Genomic DNA, 24,992 nt, shown 5'->3' on the forward strand with positions numbered 1-24,992 from the left:
AAGCTGGGGTTGTATGCACTGATCCACTCTTTCCCACTCCCAGAGCTCTGGTAGGTTGCAGTTGAGTGAGAATGATTGGGATTATATTTGGAAAAGCAAATATTTGCAATTTTCAAGGTTTTAGAAAATGAGCTGCAATTATATCTCAGTTGATCTCTGCTATGGCTCCAGGCTAGGGAATGTGGATATTCAGTAAGTGTGTTAGAACGAATAAATGAAGAAGGCATTAGGGATTTAATAAAAAAATAATCCAAAACAATGACTAATTTTTTAACTTGAGTCAGAATTTGCTTAACAGCTTAAAACTTTGATCACAGTGATTTAATCCCCTCCCCCACTAAAAAAATGGATACAATTAATCATAGAATTCAACATGCAATTCGACTTCTTTTCATTTGAAATACGTATTTTGGGGGAGGATTACCTTAGCACATGTTGATTGCTCATATAGTGAAGGATTTTTTAAATACATATTTCCATGCTGTCTAAGCTCTAACTATACTGTTATGTGTGTGTGTGTGTGTATATATATATATATATATATATATATATATATATATGTGTGTGTGTGTGTGTGTGTGTGTGTGTATATATGTGAATTTGTTTGTTTCTTCAGCAAGAATTTATTAAGTACCAATGATCATCTCTATTAGTATTTTCCATTATTAATAAAATTATTGATAATTTATCAACTCTTGAAATTGGATAAATATTTGGAATTTCATTCAAATGAAATATCTAAAGTCACAGGGTTTGATTTTGTTTCCCTCTTCTGTATTTCACTTACAAGTTTTGATTCAATTTGAATCTTCATGCATATAAGCCATGTTCCTGCCTGCTGTAGACTTACTCTATCTACAGAGGATGTTTCCCGAATATATAACCTCCCAGAGGCCTCATGGTATAAAGTATGAATCACAGCAGGACTAGTCTGATTTACTTGAAATAAATACGAATGAATTTACTGTGTAGGATGAAATACTAAGGCTTGGGCACATGGCAAAGGCAGTAGTTAGGCATAAGGTCCTGGAATCTTCTTCCTTGCAAAGTTCTTAGTCTGTTGAAAACAGACTGTTCTAATTAGCTGTTCTTTTACTTAATTGAGGTTTATAAGAACTTAATGGAGTTTGAAGAACAAAAGTACCTCTATATACATAATAGGCTATTTGGTGTCATTTTTTTTTTATGTGACACCTAATGAGAAAGGCAGCTAACCACATCTAAGTTCTCTTCAAGAGATGGAAATAACTAGGATTGCTTCACTTGAGACAAAACCTCTTAAAGTCAGTTGAAGGAGGATACAGAAACAGAAACTAATGACCAGTTTATTACTTAAGTAATTTCTGCTGTACATGGCCATATCATTCAAAAGCAGAATCCTGGCTATATCAAACTGTGATTCTAAACATTGGTGACAATTCCAATCCATAGGGTCTTGTATTGGAAGTGAGTTAGGTCTCTGGGAAAAGCACGGAAAACGATTAGTTTATCAGCCTGAATGAACATGTCTCATCTTGAATAATTCAGCAAAATGAAGATATATTTATGTTTTTCATTATAAATTTTCTCCTATAGTCCTGTATTTACAAAAAAAAAAAAAAAAGGATTTGATCAGTGCCATCTGAAAACACTTTGAGATTAATATTTTTAGAAAGGTGAAGCGAATTACAAGTCACAAAATTCTCATTTAGTCAGGAATGAAATGATTCTGACAATTTGCTTAGGGCGCTTCAAACTTCCAGCCCCTGTGAAATAACCTTTGCTTTATAATTATACCATCTTCTGCTTTAAAAGGTGAAGCCACAGGAGTAATATAAAACCTTTTAAAAATAAAATCTTTTGATTGTGCCTGATGCTTAATGAAGGTTGGAAGATTGCAAGACTGTGACTCTTCTGTGTTTTGATTACTTTCTGGGGATGGACAGTTGTAACAGGGCCTTTGGGAATTGAGCTTCTAGAGGACAGGGCATTCTGAGGAGTTTTTAAGGTTTGAGGTGATGACACTACAGTATTCAGGCTCACATACCTCCTTAAGGGAAAAAGAGGGAGACAGAGAAAGGAGGGAGAGGGGGAGGGAAGGGGAAAAAAACCCCACATAAATTGGTACAGACCACTTTCTCTGGGTTTATGTATTTCCATTTGTAGTGACCAGTAAGACCACTTACTGATCTGGTTCCTGCTCTCCGGCATGTGGCAGAATTTTATTTCCCTGCCCCTTTTAATACTACGTGTGGGCACAGCTAGTTTTGGCTAGTGAAGTGTGAGCAGAGGTACCAAAGCAGGGTTTCCTGTTTCCCCCCTGACTCCATCACTCCGGGCTCCTTGGTGACCACAGTGAAGTAGCATCTCCTCTCCGCCCTCTGGTTCCATAGTAACTATGTAGTGTGAGTGAGATACACATCTTTTTTTGCATTAAACCACTGCCATTTGAAGAAGTTTGTTACTACAACATACTTAACCTACGTTGAAGTACGTCATTCATCAAAAGGTCTGGCGGGGACGTTTGCAGTGTCCTTTCCAGAATGTTAATTCTCCCAGCCCCACCTCTAGAGCCTTCAGAAAAATGGTCTGACTGAAAAGCAGGGAAAGTGATGACAGGAGGCACATAGAAGAAACAAAGAGGAGAGTATTTTCCAAAAACGCTGGCCATAATCTAGATGAAAAGCTTCAGAATGTCACCTCCCAGACAGTCACTTGTACTTTCTTCAAGCAAAACCAAGATTTTTTTAAGCTGAGGGGGAGTTGTAGCAACTGTAACCTCTTACACACTATCACTTTATATGGGCTTCCTTTTTTAATCTGGAGCTAGTTTTTAAATTCTCTCAGTCCTGTTGCCTTTTAGAGAAACTTCAGAACACTTTGGATACGATCTTGCAAATGCTTTCATCTGCCAGATTTCTTTCTGACTACTGAGTTTGCATATTTCTTGGCCCATTCACAAACATCTCTCCCACACTGAGCAAAAAACACACATTGAGTAGGCATGCGGAGACAGACATGCAAGCTGTTGAGTTTCAGATGTCATAAGAAGGTGTATGTTTCTTCACAAAATATGTTGCTTCTCAAAATATAACTGACCAGTCATTGGCTACAAGAATTAACTAAATAGTGATAGAGTTTTATTTCCCAAGGACCTGTGGTAAAGTTTCGTGTATGCATGTGTACATGTAATTCCCTTGACAGCTAAAAAGGGAAGGTTAAGATATCTAGAATATATTTTGATAACCTGCACAATCACTAATTTTGATCAAATAGTATTATAAAACATCACGACAGTATAATGAATAAGCTATATATAGTTTTACAGAGAATGAAGGACCAGCATAGACAGTCTGACATTTAATATATTGATTATGTAATGTATGTTGTATCTCATTAAAAAGGATGCTGTCTTGGTTAGTTCCATTAAAAAATAAAAGGGCGAATTGCCAAGATTTCATGTAGTGCCCTCAAAAATACACATTCATAGAAAAATATATTTCATACATATGTTCTTAAATGAACTGTCACGTGGTACCTAACATCAAATAACCAGATTTCTGCCCAAAGAGTAGCTCAGAGGTCTGAAAAAAATTGTGGAATAGTCCTTTCTCAGTTCCAGGGTGTAACAACTACATCAGATCACTTCTGTGTTGTTCCCTTTATCTTGAAAAAGTATTCAGGTTCAATTTGATGTGATCTTTTCACAGTGAATAAATATAGGCAGTACATGAAATTATTTTGAGTTATTATAAACCCAATACAGCATTCAGGACACAATCAGATATCTGGCTTCACAATTCAAGTTGCATTCATATTTCAGGCTTTTGACTTGATTCTGCATTTGCTATTCATGAGATCCGGGGCAACTGAAAGTTATTCAGATATAGAAGCAATCCTGATGACTGGGTCGCTGCATCTGGACAAACTGTAATCACGCTTTGTCATCTCACAGCGGGAAATGTGAAATTACTGGCATTATATAAAGAGGGCATCACAACGGAAATTGGTTTGCATATATGCAGAGCTGTTGTGAATTCTCTGAAGTGTGGCATAAAAACAAAAAGCGTAACTATTTACAGATCTACACCTGCAGAATCCACTTAATTGCAAACCTTTAATGCCTCTACCTCCTTAGAATTCTGTGTTTGTGCTCTGTGGTGGTGAGGGGAAAGCACTTGTAAACCTCTATTTCCTTCTTTTTGTTGTTGTTGAAATAAATTGATAGTATTAGACATTGGGAAGATACTAACCACAAAAGTATGGAAGAAATCATATAAAGAATATTTTAAAATTCACATATTAAAGGTTTTAAAAGAATACATGCCACTGTCTCATCATAACTGTGTGATAAATTCTGCTGAAGTCTGGAAAACTCTGAAGAAAGCAGCTGTGGGTAAGGTTCTTCCTGGTGTTTGTTGTCTGTGATTCCCTTCTCTGCCTCTGAGTGCACCAGAGTCTTACCATTGTAACTAAATCCAGACAGAAGTTATTCTCCCTTGTGAAGATGGCAATGACGAGAGGAAACAAATGCCTGGTGATGATGAGGATGTGGGAAATGGTCACTGTGATAGCCTGCTGTGATTGCAGATGGCCATAACTTTTTAAAATAGTAATTAAATAACATACACAGTTAGTGTGTATAGTACTAAAAAACACATATACTTAACATATATAGTTAAATAATATATATAGTTAGTATGTTAAATAACATACATAGTTAGATATATATATATAGTTATATATATATATTGTCATACATAGTGTATGTATATATAATTGCATAGTTTTCTGTGCAATTGTATTCTGTTTTCTATTCTATTCTATATAGTTATTATATATATAGTTCTATTTGAATATACTTCTATTATTTATTTCACCCAGTAATTCTAGAAATTATTCTATGAGAATACAGATGCACATAGATTTTTATCTAGAGACTTTTTTTATCCATATTTATAGTGTAAAAAACATCAACAGCAACCAAATAATTGTATAATTGTTTTGTTATACAATTGTATTTATACAAATACAACCATTTTTTTTTTTATAATTTTGAAGAGGATTTTATCATATAGAAAAACACTCATTTTAGAAGAAGTGATAGAGAAGGACAAAAATTTTTGTATACCACATTATCCTTGTACATATATTTCCATATATATATCTTTATGGAATGAGATGTAAAAATAACTGTCTCTGAGTCGTAGTATGACACATTGCTTTTTGTTTGTTTTTCTGTTTCTGGCATTTTATGAAATGAGCCTATACTACCTTTATAATCAGAAAAAATAGATATGTTTTTAGAAAACATAACGTTTCTTACAAAATAAGTTTTACCCACAATCTATAGTTAACATGTAAATACTTTTTTTCTTTTCTTTTTTTTTTTTTTTTTTTTACTTTTTTGGTATTTCGATTTTACTTAAAAACATTTTTTCATTTTGATGTATTTTTGGTAATCTGCTTGCTCCAAATAGTCCATTTTGGAACATTTCCCTCAGGGTAGGAAATATTTTTATATCAACTTCTTGAATATTGGGTAAAAAGATTGTTTTAATCATACCAGTGTGCTATAGTTTATTTCTTTCCTTATTATTCAATATTCATTTCTTACCCCAATTTCTGCACCTAACAAATATCCTCCTGGGCAAAGGTTCCCACATATTTGTTACAATTTTCACCCCACTTAAACATCTATTGAACATCATTAATAATTGATCCTCATCATTACATTTAGTGGTTCTTCCTTTTAACTTACCTAACAAAAGGTACTGGACTTTTATGTTTATGAATAATTTGCTGACGTTTAGGGTCCGCAAATTATGACCACTGGGTCAAGGGTCCTGTTTTTGAATAGCCTGTGAGCCATAGATAGTGTTTGCTTTTTAAAAGGTTTAAAGAAGAACAAAAACAAAGGTGAATATGTGACAGAGATCAGAAAAGGCCTGAAAACTAAAATACTGTCATGACCTTTGCACAGAAACTTTACTGACCCCTGAACCAGAGGCATTAGAGAGATGGTTTATTTCCTTGGTCCTTATTCTTTTAAAAAAAAATTTTTTTTTAATGTTTATTTATTTTTGAGACAGAGAGAGACAGAGCATGAACAGGGGAGGGGCAGAGAGAGAGGGAGACACAGAATCTGAAATGGGCTCCAGGCTCTGAGCTGTCAGAACAGAGCCCGACGTGGGGCTCGAACTCACAGACCGTGAGATCATGACCTGAGCCGAAGTCGGACGCTTAACCGACTGAGCCACCCAGGTGCCCCTCCTTGGTCCTTATTCTTGCCATAGTGTCTGTGTAATTTCATAAATAAATGGGTAGATCTTTGTATCTAAATGTGCATGTCAAATCATGTCCTAATTTGCATAAGGTTATATTCTTATCCTTTATGAATAACACAGATGTTTTGATCCATGCAATGTTTTTGAAAAATTAATTCCTATGTGAATCATTTTTATCCCTTTTGTTCTTTATGTAATCTAAAAATATTATATGAAAGAACAAAAAGTATTTCATAAACAATGAAAACGTGGTCAGGGTTTTGATATATTTTTAAGGGGGCAATGGAGAAACTACAGAGGCTAAGTTTTTATATTGTAATATGCTGCTTTTTGTGTGTCACAGACATCAAACATCACAAACCCCTTTGATTCCTTTATCCGTCAAATTACAAAAAAACATTTAATCATTAAAGATGTCTTCTCTGAACCCCATACAAGTGCCACAGTTGTGTATTATGTTAGCTTTACTTGAATATATAATACACAGAAATTGTCATTGAGTACTTACTGTGTGCCAGATACTATACACAGCTTTGAAATTGGACATGAATTCAATGCCTGACTTCCCCACTGACTCCTTATCTGCTCCTTGGTATCTGATTTCAAGACTCTAAACCTCAATGTCTTCATTTACCAATGAGGATAATAATCGTATCCTTGTCATAAGGCTTTGAGGACCTAATGAGAACATCCATTAATAATTGACTTGGTTTCCAACAGAGTGATAGTGTATTGAATATTGAACTGATTAATCACCTGCATAAATAAATAGAATATATGTGTTTAAATCTTGGCTATCTACAAAGTGATGATGGGTAAGTTAGGGACTCAGTTAATGCATATAGGAGTTAGAGGTGGTAGGTAGTATCTATAGTGCGCTATGATCACATGTAGGTAAAATCCTTAGGTTAATTTCTGGCACATAAGTGCTTAATGTTTATCATTTCAGTTATCTGTATAATTCTATCCCGCACTGGTATAACCTTTGTGACTTTGTAATTTTATAAAAATATAAAAAATACAGATACGTGTATAGAGAGAACATGGAAAAACTATTGTTTTTATATTCTTTAATTAACTTTAAAAAACTCTGCTGGTTTCTGCACTACCTGGGCTGGAGAAAACGTAGTTTTCAGAATGTCTTCATGTGGCACATACTATTGTTACTTGCTTTAATTTTGACGTATCAGACTTTTAGAGCTGCCTGTCAGAACGTAATGACATTTAAGTGGCAGAACACCTGGGTCCGTTTCAGAACCACTGATGTTTAGCATGGAAGGAAAAAATCGTGGACATGCTGTTGTGACAGTAAATTATTTCCCCACCCCTTCAGAAACTCCTTTTTGAAGTGCCTTCGAAGCAGCTCTTCAGAGAGCACAATGAAAACCAAGTGGTCATATGAGAAGATTGCTTAATTTGCCACAGAGAAATGGGGATGTTTGAACTTATGAAGCAAACAATTCTTGAATTTATGTATGCAAGTGTTTGTACATATAAATAGAAAGATGTCTAGATGGTATAAATAGTCACAGAAGACAGCAGTCCCACTCCATGGAGTTAGTTAATTCGTGTCCCCGGTCACTTCTGAGCTGTTGGCAGAGACGAAGGATATGAGTTCTTAACTGAATTTTTGACCTAACTTTGCACACATTATCTTTTAAGGACAAGGTAAAAATTAGTGTGAATCTTTGCTTTCAGGGAATATGGAGCCATTGATGATGTAGATATTGACCTGCATATTGATGTTAGCTTTCTTGACGTAAGTATCACTTTATACAATATGATTGGTACATTTAAACACTTATTTTTACTGTCGGAAGAAATTTAATATTTGTTTCTCTTATTAATTACATACTGATTTTGTTAAAGTGATTATAAAGAAATACTATGGCTGAAGAAACAGATTTGGTATACACATAAATAAATAAATATGTTTTATATATATATAAATACACACATATATATTTCATTGTTTCTTTTAATATATTCTGAAACTTATGGGCTCTTATTATAATATTTCATTATATCTTAAATTTTCACTTTAATTTTCAAATGTAGGAGGCAAAAATTAAGAATACTTTGACTTTCTTTTCCAAACCAATAGGTTTTGAGGTAATTTGTGAGCCTTAATGATTTATGTATTTCTTCAAAATCAAAATTTTTTTCCATTTTGGGAAAACAATTAAGAATTTTAAAAGATGACTAATTTGTCTTTTGACATATTTGCACAGGAGGAGATTGCTGTGGCTTGGGAAGTAATTCGAACAGAACCTATAATTGTCCGACTACACTGTTCACTTACACAGTATTTAAATGGTCCAGGTTAGTTTTCCTTCTATGTATTATTTTAAATATGAATTAATTGTGCATTAAGCAAAATGTTCATCTGGTAATTATGAACATAATTGGCAGCTATCTTGATAATGGTATTTACGTATACTTGCATCCTGACAAAGGTGGTTTATTGCTTTTGTAATTTAATGGAAACAGAAACATGTAACGTTTTAGTTTTAGATTTCAGAAGTTCAAAAGTTCCTGTGAAACAAACACAGTAAAACCTAAAAGAGAACTTTGCATACAAGCTCAGTAAGTATATTTTGGATTGCTCTTAGATTTAATTATTTTTGCCCCTGATTCTGAGATTTAATTTTAATGTGTACTTATCCCACCTCTGATTACTGATGAATTTAGTGTAACTATAAATATAACCTACTTCTATTTTTGAAAATAGAGATCTTAGTAATATTTTTGTTTTCCATTATCTTTTTTTAAATTTTTTTTAATGTTTATTTTTGAGAGAGAGAGAGAGGCCAAGCATGAGCAGGGGAGGGGCAGACACACACACACACACACACACACACACACACACACACACACACACAGAATCAGAAGCAGCCTCTAACCTCTGAGCTGTCAGCACAGAGCCCACCATGGGGCTTGAACCCATGAACTGTGAGATCATGACTTGAGCCGAAGTCGGACACCTAACCACCCAGGCGCCTCTTTTTTCCACTGTCTTAAGGGATGATTTCGTTCTTTCTCAAGTGATAACTATTTACAACAAAGGATGCTGTTATTAAATCTTGACAAGACTTACTAGATTAAGATATATTTCCCATACAAATACACATGCCTGTGCATGTATTCAGATGGGCGTGCACGTGTCTACACATGCATACACACACATACGCTGTATCTACTCGTGTCTTCCAGTTATATACTGCCGCACAACAAACCACCCCAAAACTTAGTGGCTTAAAACAATTTACTGTCTCTCTCTGTTGTTTGAACTCAACTGGAGTCCCTCATGCTTTTGAAGTCAGATGGTAGGTGGAGCGTATGTCCGTTGAAAGGCTCTGCTGGGTTGGATGCCCAAGATGCTGGACTTTGAGATATCTAGTAATTGATGCATGTATCATCTTGGATATCAGCTGGGGCCTCTTGACTTGAGTGTTGACCTTGCATCCACATGGCTTCTTCATGTGGTTTAGGCTTCTTGTAGCATGATGACTGGCTGTTGTCCAAAAGCAAGTGTTCCCAGAGACAGGATGTGGATGTTACCTGGAAAGAAGCACAGTGAATCTTCCACTGGATTGTATTGATCAAAGCAGTTGAAAACGCACCTAGAATCACTTCTTAAAGTCATGGCCATCTTCACGTGTACTTTACTGTGATGTTGGCACGTTTTCCTTAGGCGTATTAAAGAACTTATATCTACTGTTAGTTCTTACATAAGAAAAATATCTGACCTTTCAAGTTGATGAATATATAGGAAGGTCTCTCATTTTGAAAAAGTTTCTGTTGAGTCACTTCTTTTCTGTTTTTGCATAATGAGACAATGATTTCTACTTCAGTAGTCAACGCTTCATGTAAATAACATGACATGATTTAACACCAGGCAAAGACAAATAGATGTTACATATTTTTATTGTGATTATTTAAAAATGTATAAAAATGTATAAAAATGTAATAAGGAAGAAAAGGAATTACTCATAATTCCTCTATACTGAGAACACTGTAAATAGTTTGGTGTTCCTCTTTTCTGTGCACACATGGTTTGTTTTCATAAAGTTAACATTGAATTGTAGAATTACGCACCTTAATGTAGTGTCATGAAACTGTCTTCAAGTCATTGAATTTCTAAAATAGAATAATTTGTGATCTCTGCATAATATTCCACCTTCCAGGTGTATGTGTTTTTGCGGTTTTCCTAGATACTCTGCTGTATGGCTGTTTTTTTCTTTCTTTAGGGATTTGATACGTGGCCACTCGATTTCATTCTGATGGTGATTAGAAGAAAAAGAAACTCTCATGTCTGACCTTTTTTTTTTTTTTTAATTATCAGAGTTAGAAACAAAATTGGGTCAGTTCATCTCTGCTCACCCTATTCCGTCTGTGTGAGATGAAAATGTGGCATACTTTTATGTAATCTTACCAGTGTTACTCAATTTTTAAATATAATCTTGAATTTTAGGCAGAGATTTTTCCTTCTCAGCATCTCTTTAAAAATTTGTTATGTTTGCATGGTTTTATAAATGTTCTAACAATTATATTCTAATTCCTATTTAGATGATTTTATTGTTCAGTACCCATTCTTTGGTATTACAACTCATCTATAATTTAGTCTTCCTTTTTTCATTTTTGGCAGTTGATTTGCCTATTTAATAGTTTGTAAACCAAAGAGACATGAGGGTGATGCTTCCTTTTTTCATACCTGAGAATGACTCTCTGTTTTGTGAACAAGACAAATTTGACCTGGTAGAAGTTGATGGGGTCATAATAGTTGCCCTAAAAGAGGTAAAAATACTTCAGAGACCTCTGCCAGTTTGTGTCTGAAGTGTTTTAATTTTGTTCGTTTGTAAGACACCGGTTTTGGTGTTAAGTTTGTGTTTTGTTATGTGTACTTATTGGGCTATTTTTTTCTTTTTTTCCTTAATGGTATCTTTTATGTATTTCTTTTTGATTGGTACACTTCAGTCTTAACTTACCTCAAGCAAGTTTTATGACTAATCCAACATGTAGACTGACCTAGTTAACAGTTCTTTTTGAACGCATTTATTCCTAGGTTTTGGAAATGTATGAATAATACTTACTTGAGCTGTAATATTTGGCCAGGGCTAATCTGACAGTATATCTGTTCTTACACCTCCTAATCCACTCTAATATTAAGGATAAGGATTATTTTCATTGTACATGAAGAAATACACTTGAAATAAAAAGACATGAGTGTTATAATTCTTATATTATGTATTTTCTTCACAGTTATTAGTGTCTAAGTCTAGTTTCTGATCTGAAGCACAAGACTGCTTTTAGTTTAAAGTGATAAACAGCCAACATTATTAAAACTGTTTTTCTGTGCACATCATCTCATCAATAGTACCTCTATGTTTACATGATCAGAGCGTTAGAATAATTTCCAAATATCTTAAGCAGCCCTCACTTACTGCCTTTCCAATGTAATATTTACTTTTCCGTTAAAGGAAGATTTGTTTGTTGTTTTTAGTTTTATATATCAGTATAGTTCTGTGCTTTTTGTTTTTTTTTTTTTCTGCCTGAGGTCACTAAGTTTAGCTAATCTACAAATATAAATATTTTTTTATAAATTTTTTTAATGTTTATATATTTTTGAGACAGGGAGACAGAGCATGAGCGGGGGAGGGGCAGAGAGAGAGGGAGACAGAATCCAAAGCCGGCTCCAGGCTCCAGGCTCTGAGCTGTCGGCACAGAGCCCGACGCGGGGCTTAAACTCACAGACTGTGAGATCATGACCTGAGCCGAAGTTGGTCACTCAACCGACTGAGCCACCCACGCACCCCCCTTCTTAAATCTTTTAAGAGAGAGCACAGCATGTTCCAATTTTGTTATCTTTCTCTTAAAAAAATAATTCCACCAAACTTTCAAGATGTTAGGATTTTTTATTCATTGTTGAATTTCTGTAGTCCTGGGTTTGGAACAGGGGGGATTAGAGTGTCCACTCTGTTCCTCACTCTATATATAAGGATTAGAATGCTTTCAGGAAAGGAACTGATAGATGATACCAACACCAGTTTCTTTGATCAGTAGAGTGTTTGTGTCCCAGAATAACAGCCAACACGGGGGTGAAGCCATTGAGGATACCAGTTTGGTTTACACTGTCGAACGTGCATAGTCTGTGAATGTCCTTTTAACAAGACAGTTCACTACCTCCACTGATCCAAACCACAGCATCTCTTGTCAATTACTCTGATAAGTTCCTGAGCGATCTTGCTACTTGTACTGTGTTCTTTACAAAGATCCTACACTGCCAACCCACAGTCCTTCTCAGATCCCCTCTCCTAATATGGTACCTTGTTCACTTCTCTCTGGCTCCACTGGTCTCCTTGCTGTTCCTAGAATATTGAAGTACATTTCTTTCTCAGGGACAGTGCCCTGGTGATTTCCTCTGGCTAGGACACTTCATCCTATCTAGTGTTGGAACCTACTATGCCCATACAACCTTTACTCCAAGACCCTTTCCCTTTTTTCTTTTCCTCCAGAACCTTTACCACCATGGGGCGTTCCGTCTATCTAGCTTTTGTCTGTCTCCTTACACTGCACCAAGGCTTCATGGGGCAAGGAGACTTGTGTGCGTGTTTTTTTGTTTGTTTGTTTTGTTTTGTTTTGTTTTTTTACCATTCTATCTATAGTGATTGGCAGAGTGGACACTCAGATATTCTTTAAAACCTGTGAATAATGAATGGTGAGTGACTTTTTTTGACAGTTTATTAAATTCACAAACATCATAGTTACTAGCTTACAGAAATGCATATACCTGGTAAAAATATGAAGCACATGACAGGCTACCCAGTGAAAAGAAAGTCTCCTATGCCTCGTCATACATTGTTTTATTGTAAAAACAAAAAAAGGTTGTGTATGTATAAATATGTCTCTCCTCCACTTAAAGAATCATGTACAAACTGTCCTACACATTGCCAGTTACACTGCTGTATTTTTTGGCCATTCTTCATCATTATACATATTATACATTTATATACACATCTATTATGCATTAGTACATGATATGTCATGACCATGAATGATCTCCAAAATAAATAGCAATGTATGTAGGAGTGTGTGTATGCTATTTTTAAATATGTATGTGTATATCACTATGTATTGTGTATTATATAATATATAAACATATATGCTTGTGTACATACTATAGTTTATCATATATATTACTTTGCAGTCATTCCTGGCTGATGGTTCAGTTTTAACTCAACATTTTGACTGATTATTTTTTCCTTTGCAGTGCCCACTGTTGATGTCTTTCAGATTTCTACAAAAGAGCGATTTGGATTGGGACATCAGCTAAAAAAGTAAGTTTCCCAAGAATAAAAAATAAATTTCTATTTTGCTCAACCCTCTCCCCCCATTCTTATTTAATAAGAGCTTTTTGAAGTGAGTGCCTCAGGAGAGGAGTTCATCCATTACCAAGAGCTGCTTCAATAATTTAGCTGGCAGAGCTCACCTTTAGAACAAGGCTGCATTCCTTCTGTTTGCCCACCCAGGTCCACTCTTCGCCCTCCAACACCCTGCCCTCTCCTGTGGAGGCTGATCTGTGGGGGTGCAGGTTCTAATGTGTTGCTGTGTCTCAAATGTGACCAATAGAGGAGGAAGCAAGTATAAGAAGGAAGTATTTATTGCCTTTGGTTTCCACCCTAAGAGGTCCCCTTGAGTTGACTAGTCCTTCAACTGAAGCTTTCTTTTCTACTCTAGGCCACAGCCTTTGCATGACTGACTCTCTCTCTTACTGGATTCTATTACTAGTTCCCCATGCTTGCTCCTGGGGCGTAGAGGTGGGAACAATTTGTAGCCACCTGCCCTGGGCTATTGTACTGTCCTTAGTTCCTATACCTACATTCTTGAAACATTCCATCTTTAAATAAACCCTTTAGTTTCTCTTTGGACCTTGACTAAAGCAATGAATTTATAGTGTATAAACAAAATTATCCAGTCAAACTGACTTTTAAAACATACTAGCATATAGTCAGAATACAAATTTGTTAAATCCTATCCTATACGTCAGCTTTAAGAATTTGTATTACTGGAGAATTCCCAAAGGATTATTTATTCTTCTGAATATACAAATGTTACATCAATTTATATTAAGAGAGATCATTAGATTATTGTTATGTTTAAACACATGGTTCACACCCTCCATAATGATGCAGTTGACGTGTTCATCTATACTTCAATGGATTTTAATTGAGCAATGTTCTAAGAGAAAGTACTTTCAAAAACTTTTTATTTCATTGACTAAATAGGGAATTTATTGTGGTCATTTTACCTGACCATTACAGATGTAAAAGGAAGCTTATGTGGGGTAGGTATTAAGGGTTGTACATATTATAGAGCTCTAGAATCGTCTAAGTTTTTGAGTTTACATTGCTCAAATGTGAGTTATGTGTGGGTTACATTTGAAAGGAAATTAAGATAAGGGAGTATTCTTGCAAATTCTTGCAGATTCCTACTGTTAGGTTTAAATATGATCATATAAAAATTGGATAATAAACCCTTAACATTTTGAATCGTACGTCTCTAAAACTAAATTCAACTTACAACAGACGGTTAGCACATAGAATGTGATCTCTATAAGGACTTTTGAGTCCTTATAAAAAGAAATATAAGACTGAGGAATTTTCTCAGTTTCCTGGACGGGGATGAGGTATGCTTTTCCAGTGGAACTGGTTTTGTCTTTTCAGTTAGATTTTGTTTTCTGTGTTGAGCCAGTATCTTACAGGTCTTGGAGCTAATGAGCACGGAGCCTGTCCCTGTGTTACGCCATCCAAGTTGGCACATAATTTTATTCCCCCTCCTCTGATTTTCTTCCCTCTCACCCAATTTTCTTCCTGTTGTTAATTTTTTTTTTTCTATTTTGATGAATTTATTTTCGTAGAGCAGTTTTAGGTTCACGGCAAAACTGAGAACAAGATACAGAGATTTTCCATATGCCTCCTGCCCCCACAGGTGCATAGCCTTTCTGCTATCAGGGTGTCCTAGTGGAATGATACATGTGTTAACAGCTGATGAACCTGTATTGACACCTGATTATCCAAAGTCCATGTTCTTAACTTTATGCACTTTTAACCTTTTTTTTTTTTTTAGTGAAATGTTGATCCAAATAAGACAAGAATTATAAAAATGCAGAATATATAACTTTCTGTTCCTTAATGATGTCTGAGTATATCGTTTGGGCTCAGAAAAAGAAGTGATGTGTAAATTCCAACTCTGAAAAATTAAGGAAAGCTATGTTCTATGTTTGCTGTTTAATCACTTTGTAGAATATGTAACATTTTATTAATATTTCCATCTAAGTGGTTAACATTTTAAAAAAGGTTACTCTGTGGATAAATTTTAGTTCTATGGACAGTTTAGTATATGGACTAGAACTTTTTTTTAATGATTCCTGATAAATTTTAATCTAACGTACTTCATTATAAATAACTGAGTTTGACTGTGATCCCTTCTGGTCTAAAATTACATGATTTCAAAACATCTGAACTCATCTTCACCATAAAGTAAAAGAGGAAACTGAAATATGTTTTCCAGAAACATATAGCAAGTTAGGAAGGCAGATTCAAAATCTAGCCCCTTTCTCATTATTGCTCTGGTTTGTTCTCAGCAGATAAGGAACACATCAAACTTTTTCTGTGATTCTTTATCTGCTTTGTTTCTGGCAACTAGACCAGCTTAACAATTGCAGCAGCAATGCTAATGCAGTGCTTAATGTATGTCAGGCACTGTAGTAAGTACTTTACCTACATTAACTCACTTGATCTTCACCACAACCCTGTCCAGCAGGTACTGTCACTATCCACACTTCCTAGATAATGCAACCGAGACCCAGAGAGATTAAGCAAGGTACTTGTGTCACAGCAGTAGAGTCAGAGTTTGACATCGGATCAGTATTTTTGACCCATCCACTAATCTGGTTTTCATATATTCGTAGCTGTCCCTTCGCTTTATATTAGACTTGGGATATATTTTCAGCACAGAATGAATATAGGGAGAATGTGAAGGCATTAAAAGAGGGGCCCCTGGAAGAGGGGCGCTTGGGTGGCCCAGTTGGCTGATCTCCTGACTCTTGATTTCAGCTCAGGTTTTGATCCTAGGGTCGTGGGATCAAACCCAGTATCAGGCTCTGCTCTGATACTATACTATATCTAACAGATATACTACACTATATCTAAGAGATATAGTATAGTGATCAGCCTCATTAGAATCTCTATCATGCAAAGGCTAAGTGTAACAGAGACCATGGAAATGATTTTAAACTGTGTATGACTTAATACTGAATTTCCATTGATCAAACTTAAGTTGTTTTTAAAAGGAAAAAAAGTGTTGCAAATCTTTAAATTTAAATACATACAAACATAAAATTAGGTTCAGATTCTTCATATGTTGAGTTTTCACTTAAAACAAAATTCAATTTATTTTTTTTTAATTTTTATTTAATTTATTTTTTAAATTTACATCCAAGTTAGTTAGCATATAGTGCAACAATGATTTCAGGAGTCGATTCCTTAATGCCCCTTACATATTTAGCCCATCTCCCCTCTCACAAACCCTCCAGTAACCCTCTGTTTGTTCTCCATATTTAAGAGTCTCTTGTGTTTTTGTCACCCTCCCTGTTTTTATATTCTTTTTGCTTCCCTTCCCTTATGTTCATCCGTAAACCAAATTCAATTTATAACTGAGGTGCAAATCAAAATAAAGTGCTCAGATTTGGATTGTAAAATCAGTACGTTAATTTAATCTGATGCATGATACTGTTTTGCCGAAGTTGTTCTCACCACCACCGTCTGCATGTAGTGCGGGCTCCTTGAGTGCCTATTCCTTTTGAAATCAGCACGAAGAAAGCAACAGTGTTGCCCTTGTGCACTCTCTATGCTCTATTTGAACTACCTTGGAACTTTTGTTGTTGTAGCTGACTATGACATCATCTGGTGTAATTGAGCTTTGAAGTCTTTTTCTCTTTTATTATCAGCCAGTGGCAACTGTAGCAGCTCTCCGTGGTGCCAGCATAATAGTAAACACAAACACCAGTGCCAGGACTAAAATCTCATGGCGGCTCTCCATTATGCGGAGGTGGTCCTTACACCAGACGTGCTCATGTGTACATTTTGCACTACCATTAACTTTAAACACAGCATTAACTTTCCTGTAGAACAGTTAATCCCCACCTTTTGAATCCAAGAGCATCTAGGGATCTGGGTGTCCAAGTTTAAGAATTAACTCATTTTAGATGTTGAAGTCACACTTTAGAAATGCTAATGTAATGTGAAAATTGGAACTTTAGCTACTGACTTGTTATATTTTTGTTCCAGTTAGTCTATCAAGTAAAAGAGAAACATGGACTAGGTTTCTTAGGGAATGGTACACAGGAATGGCAATTTCCCATACAAGGAAAAGAATCTGAATCTGCCTGGTACAGAGGGTGGGGTCACTGGGGATTTCAGGTTAGGTACAGGGAAAACTGAAGACCCTAATATTACTATTACAGTTAAATCTTGCTGAAATCTTGAGTGAAAAAAAAAATCTTCAAAAATTAAGTGCAAAATAAAGATTTCCATTGGTCTGAACTCTAAGGTGAATTTACTGCAAATTTGGAATCCTGCACCATTGACTGCAGTTGTCCCCTTCTTCCTCACTACCTCTGTGGCTTAGGAAGACCCCAACTTATTCCATAATGGCTGTTTCTTCTAAAGATCGGTGTAGGAAGTCTGAGGTTATACATTCTGATGATCTGAGTTAATTTGATAAAACCCAAAGGGTCTTGAGAAATTGTCTTAGTGCTAAGGGTCACACCTGTCCCTTTTGAGTGAGTTGTTAACATAGGTCAGTCCATATGGGATCAGCTCTGCCACTCATTAACCAGGTGAAATTGGGCAGATTTCAACCATTAGGCTTATTTGTGAATAATAGCTACTACTGTCGGGGAGCGTTAAGAGTTAAAAGAGAAAAATAATCTGTGTATAAATTACTCCTTGGTATATTATACATGGTAAATATTGGTACCATTTTTTGCTCCAAAAGCAATCTGTGTTAGAAGTAACTGAGAGGAGGGGCGCCTGGGTGGCTCAGTCGGTTGAGCGACCGACTTCGGCTCAGGTCATGATCTCAAGGTTTGTGAGTTCGAGCCCCGTGTCGGGCTCTGTGCTGACAGCTCAGGGCCTGGAGCCTGCTTTGGATTCTGCGTCTCTCTCTCTCTCTGCCCCTTTCCCACTCATACTCTGTCTCTTAAAAATAAAGAAACACTAAAAAAAAAAAAAAATAATAATAATAATAAAACCCTGAGAGCTGAGAGGAACATGAAAAGTAGGCAATACTGAATTGACTTTTGAAAGAAAATCAAAATGTTTATTGTATACATAATGTTTAAAATATTATGTCTACTTTAGTATCAGCCTTAAGGGACCCTCCACCGTTTCCACCTGAAAGGTGAGATACCGAGAAGTTGTTGCAGCCTGGGAGCCTCAGAAAACAGTGCTGTGTCCACGTCCAAAATGGATGTTCCAGAATTCTTTGCCATAAAACAGTGATGTGCGGTGGTCTCAACTTAGAAAATACTGAGATCAGAGTTAGCAAATTCCTGCTTTGTGATAGTAACTAAAAGCTTTTAGAGACACACACATTTTTTTTTTAAACCACACTGTATTTAAAGGTGAATGGGCTGTGCTGAAAGATAAGATTTGCTGATTATGTATTTCTCCATAGAGTCAGTTTTGCATGGTTTATTTTTACTTATGGTTTTTGCAGTTTCATTTTATTTCCCTTTTTATGAAGAAAATTGCATAAGCAAATCAAGTGAAAAGAAATTGACTTTACTTGTATCTTAATAGATAAAAGCATAATTACTATCAAACATTTTTTTAAGACTGTGTTTCTGGCACCAACAAAAGAATTGTGAATTTTCTTTTGGCTGAAGAACTTCAGCTAAAGTTGGTCCTAAAGGCTGGCATTCTAAATCTCTCTCTCTCTCTCTCTCTCTCTCTCTCTCTCTCTCTCTCCGTCTCTCTCTCTCTCTCCCTCTCTCTCTCTCTCTCTCTCTCTCTCTCTCTCTTTGAGAGAGAGATAGAGGGAGGGGCAGAGAGAGAGAGGGAGAGAGAGAATCCCAAGCAGGCTCTGCACTCACAGTGCAGAGTCTGGTGCAGGGCTTGATCCCAAGAATCACGAGATCATGACCTGGGCCAAAATCAAGAATTGGATGCTTACCCGACCGAGCCGCCCAGGAACCCCTAAATTTCTTTAAAAGAACATCCTTTTATCATTTATGTTATTAATCTTATCACAGTAATTAATGAGTTATTAACCAAAATGGCAGTCAAATCATAGAAATTTTCTGTATAATGCTTTCCTACATTTGGAGACATCTTGTATGATCCTAAATTAGAATCTCAGCAATTACTGTGCATTTATTTTCCTTTGAGAAATACATGCTGTACGTAATACAGAAATCTCGTATTAAATCACCTTGGAACTGTGATAACAGACTTACTTTGGATTGACAGAATCATGCAGACATTTGTTACACAGCAGTGGAAACAGAGCAAAGAAAAATCCAATTGCCTGCACAGTAAGAAGCTGTCTGACAAGAAGGTGAAGTCCCCCCTGCATTTATTTACTACCTTGCGCAGGTAGGTAACAGATGACTTCACCATGGTCTTAACTGAATTCTGGGCGTGTGATGCTCCATGATTATTGTACTTCAAGCATTCTTTCTATAGCTGTGGCGTCTGTTTATTTTCTGTGTGACTTCAGAGAACAGACTGTTACATCCGTTCCATCAAAAACATATATTCATTTCTACATTTAGAGTTTTTGTTCTCTTAACGTGAGTTAAATATACTAAAATGGAATTCTTCGTTTTCTAGTCACATAGAGTTTTCTGTACCAAAATTGCTTCTGTATAGAGCCCTGAGATAGATAGGAGGGGGGAAAAAAAACCCCTGATAATCTTGTTTTGCTTTCCAGGAAAAAATATAATTCAGTTCAGTCCATGTGATCCCTCTATACATACTGTTGGTTTCAGTTTGAGCTGGATGGGCTGTATTTAAAGCAAGGCGGTGTTTGTAGCAGAGTTGAGGTGATAAAGCCTCACGGGTCTTTTCCATGGTGTGTTTCACTCGTGATTTGCCCTGTACTAATTGTTGTTCAATTTTGAAGGTCGCCAAGTTATCCTCCCCCTGGTTGTGGTAAAAGCAAATCCAAGCTGAAATCCGAGCAAGATGGAATCTCCAAAACACATAAGCTGCTGCGGAGGACTTGTTCCAGTACCGTCAAGGCTGACGACGTGTGCTCCAGCAAGTCGCACAGGACCTTTGGTCGCTCCCTGTCCAGCGACCCCAGGGCTGAGCAGGCGGTGACGACAATTAAGTCGCACAAACTCTTGAACCGGCCCTGCCCTGCAGCTGGCAAGCAAGAGGACTGCCTGGCGCTGAAGTCGCATAAACTGTTGGCTCGGTCTTGTTCTGGAGATCCGCGATGCGAGCACAACGCCAACCTGAAGCCCCACAAACTGTTGAGCAGGTCTTACTCCAGTAATCTCAGAATGGAAGAGTTGTACGGACTGAAAAACCACAAATTGCTCAGCAAGTCTTACTCCAGCGCTCCCAAGTCATCCAAGACGGAGCTTTTCAAGGAACCTAACGCAGAGGGCAGGAGGCTCTCTCTTACCTCAGGGCTTATTGGTATCTTAACACCCTCTTCGTCATCATCTTCCCAGCCTGCTGTGCGTAAATACTTTCATCTTGAGTTCGTAAACGTTAGCTAGGGTGCAGGAGCGATTTTTGTTTTTGTAAGATCTGGTAGAGGAAAGAAGATGTTTTGTCGTTCTTTTTTTTTTTTTTTTTTTTTTTTTTTAATTTCCTCCTTTTGCTTTTTGGAAATCATTTGGCATACCAGACACGTGCAGCTGGTGCTGGAATGTTCGTTTTGATTCTGAAAAAATAAATGTAGCTGTTGATTTAAGGTCTAGTCCAAATTCCTATTGTGGTCATGAATGCTGCTAAAAATGGAAGGAAGCCCGTTGGATCCACAAAGCCTATCCTTTTAAGCAAACATAGCATTTTAATGTTTTATCAAGTAGGTTTATCTGTTCTCTCGTTTTCTTACATAAGTGATGGAGGACAGAGTTTGACTAATAATTAAGTTCAGAGTAGTGTCCTTCCTGTTATATATAATATATAACATATTATATAATTACATAATATATAATAGTATCTAATATATTTATATTTAAATTATTTGTATATAAGTAAATTTGCATATACATAAATATTATAGGGATATAAATATATAAATTAGGAAAACTTCACCTGTGAATCGTAACTTCTAAAGAAAAGAAACACTTGCATCCGTATCCCAGAGCTTCACTTAAAGCTGCTCTCAGTGTCTGCTTTATAAAACTGAAGTCACTTTATCCTGAAGTTTTTCTGGGGGAGATGGGGCCAGAAGGTAACTGTATTAACACTTAAGCCCTTTGGTGTGGAATTTATTGGGAGTCAGTCTTACACGAAATTTACCTCTAGAGTGATCAACATTACAGCTGATTTCAGATAAAGAAACAAACCTATTTTATGTATATTAATTACATAACATAGTTGATTAAAAATGTTTTCTTTTAGTAAACATGTGTGTATGTTGGGGCAAGGGTATATCTAACTCTTAACCATTAATATGGATACAGCTAGCCATAGATGAAATTGAAAACAAATAAGATACGTTTTCAGAAAGTTGTGCTGCTCTCATATAGATTTATTTCTAAAATTACATTGTAAATGATATCGTAAAATTATATTTGTGTTAATAAAATGTATTTAAGTATGCTGATAATTTTAGGTGGACATCCTTAAAAGCCCATTTCTTAACAGAAGTTAAGGGCATATAGAAAATAGAAGTAAGGGCATATAGAAATAGAAGTAAGGGCATATAGAAAATAATGTCAGAGTGGTGCATACTAGAAAGTTTCTTCCCATGGTAGTTTCACCTAAGAAAGAGAATTTCACATATTCTGTAAAAGAAAATGTCTTCCTGTCTTCCTGTATGATTAAGCTTAATACAGTACAATAGTTTAATGTTGTACCCCTTCAGCAACTGTCTAATTTTTCCTTGGAAGAATAATTCTCATTGTAAAATGAGATTAAAGTAGTCTAAATGAGGAGGTGGGAGCATTTGACGATGAGTACCAGAGGAAACGAGCTTTTGTGTACATTTAAAAATACCATTTTTACTAGAGATCAGAAATTAAGAATACTATTCATTTAGCTTAGACAAGACTTGCAGTAGTAATGGCAGAAAGTATATTATAATAAAGAAATCCTAAAGTCTTGATGTCGTAATCACTGATTTAATTCCTGTAACAGGTGATCTTAGATAACACTTGTATTCACTGTTGCAAAAAGTCAAAGGCGTAATTTATATATGCTCCAAGTTAAAAAATTATTTTCTTCTTTTACTTTTCTTTTTATAGCCAAATGGTGCCAAATGCATTCCAATACGAGATCGCGGCTTCCTAGTGCAGGTAGGAGCCAAGCCATCCATTGCAGAAATATTTTAGCTTTTGATGGGTTTCCAAATTATTTATGAACTTGACTTCATTATTTCTCTTTATTGTTTTATCCAGACAATTGAGTTTGCTGAGCAGCGGATCCCTGTATTGAATGAATACTGTGTGGTTTGTGATGAGCCACATGTGTTTCAAAATGGCCCCATGCTTAGGGTAAGTTCTCATTGATAGAATACCATTGTTGATACAGAATATAAATGAAAAAAAGTTGAGACATAAAAATAAATAAGTAAATAACTTTATAGCAAATGCTCTCCTACTGAGGAAATTATTTAATACACATAATGGTATAATTTTGAACAAGTGAATCACTATTTCTGAAAGAGTCTGTGAAAGAGCAAGTAGTTTCATATTAGTAAAATATTTCTTACTGTATTTCTTATATGTGCCTATCTATCATCTTTCTTTCCTTCCATCTATTTTTTATCTATCTGTATCTTTATTAATATCAATGGACATAGATCTAGATGGATAGAGAGATACATATAGATACAGGTGTATATATACAGGTGTATATATACAGGTGTAAGTTTGAAAACAGTGTTTCTTCAAACCACACAATTTCAAGATGCTTGAAGGGTAGAAGTTAGAAGAGGTATGCAGTAGTATGCATAGAGTCAGAATAAAGATTTCAAGAAATGCCAGATCACTGACACATTTGGGATGTTATTGAAGGAGTATAGAAATAAGAATCAATGTGTGTATGTGCATTTTGGGAGGAATTATCCAATCTCAAGTGGTTTTTTTTTTTTTTTTTGCAATTTTTAAATTGAGATAAAATCATATAACATGCAATTCACTGTTTTAATGTATACAGTACAGTAGGTTTTGGTGTGTTCACATGTGTTGTGCAGCTATTATCACTGTCTAGTTCCAGAACATTCCATTCCCCACCCCCCCACAAAAGAAATCCATAACTGTTAGCTGTCATTCCGAATTTTTTACTCCCCTCCTCCCCTGACAACTGTTAAACTATTTTCTGTTTCTATGAATTTGCCTCCTCTGGACATTTCATATAAATGGAACCATACATTATGTGGCCTTTTGTTTTTGTCTTCTTTCACTTAATATAATGCTTTCAAGATTCATCCATGTAGTGTGTATCAATACTGTATTTCTTTTTATGGTGTAATAATTTTACATTGTATGGATGTAACTGTTTGAGGGACTGTTTGAGGGACTGCCAAACTATTTTTGACAGTGGCTATACCATTTGTATTTCTACCAGCGGTATAAGATGGCTCTAGTTTCTCCACATCTTCTCCAGCACTTGCGATTCTCCTTTTTAATCCCCCCTAATAGCCATCCTAGTGTGCGTGAAGTGGTATCTCGTTGTGGTTTGGATTTGTGCTTTCCCTAATGATTAGTGATTTCGAGCATCTTTTCTTGTGCTTATTGGCCATTTATACATCTTTTTGGAGAAATGTCTGTTTTTATCTGTCGCCCATTTTTAATTGGACTATTTCTTTTTTGTTGTTTTTAGAGTTCTTTTTTATTTTTAAAGTTTATTGATTTATTTTGAGAGAGAGAGAGAGCATGCACTCATTCAGGAGAGGAGCAGAGAGAGAGAGGGAGAGAGAGAATCAATCCCAAGCGAGCTCCATGCTCTGCGTGAAGCCCGACGCAGGGCTCAATCCCATGACCGTGAGATCCAGAGCTGAAATCCAGAGTCAGAATTCAACCAACTGAGCCATCCAGGCGCTTTAAGAGTTCTTTATATATTCTGAATACTAGATTTTTGTTAGATATGTGATTTGAAGATATTTTCTCCTATTTTATGGGTTTCCTTTTCACTTTCTTGATAGTGTCCTGTGACACACAAAATTTTTTAATTTTTATGTAGTCCATATTTATCAATTGAACTGTTGCCTAATTCCTTTTAAGTGTTTTATAGTTTCTATCTTACATTTAAGTCATTGATCCTGTTTGAGTTAATTTTTGTGTATCGTGAGATTGGATTTTAACTTCATGCTTTTGTATGTAGTATCCAAATGCCGCCACACAGTTTGTGGAAAAGACCTTCTTTCGCCATTGAATGATATTGACACCTTTGTGAAAATCATTTCGCTGTAGATGTGTTGGTCTCTTGTTGGACTCTTAATTTTATTCCACTGACTTGTATGTGCGTCCTTGCACCT

The 24,992-nt window shown here is 35.8% G+C and overlaps 1 protein-coding gene across 1 annotated transcript in view; it reads left to right on the forward strand.

The window, feature by feature from the left end:
- Positions 1 to 24,992, forward strand: part of PARP8 (poly(ADP-ribose) polymerase family member 8) — a 173,486-nt gene that overhangs the window by 110,700 nt on the left and 37,794 nt on the right. The window contains exons 9-15 of the mRNA XM_060634582.3: positions 7,965 to 8,025; positions 8,498 to 8,588; positions 13,537 to 13,603; positions 19,799 to 19,924; positions 20,454 to 21,018; positions 22,759 to 22,809; positions 22,912 to 23,007. Of these exons, the coding sequence (XP_060490565.1) occupies positions 7,965 to 8,025; positions 8,498 to 8,588; positions 13,537 to 13,603; positions 19,799 to 19,924; positions 20,454 to 21,018; positions 22,759 to 22,809; positions 22,912 to 23,007 (1,057 nt within the window). The remainder of the gene's footprint in view (positions 1 to 7,964; positions 8,026 to 8,497; positions 8,589 to 13,536; positions 13,604 to 19,798; positions 19,925 to 20,453; positions 21,019 to 22,758; positions 22,810 to 22,911; positions 23,008 to 24,992) is intronic.

This window comes from Panthera onca, chromosome A1 (genome assembly GCF_046562875.1).
Source record: "Panthera onca isolate mPanOnc1 chromosome A1, mPanOnc1 haplotype 2, whole genome shotgun sequence".
NCBI lineage: Eukaryota > Metazoa > Chordata > Mammalia > Carnivora > Felidae > Panthera > Panthera onca.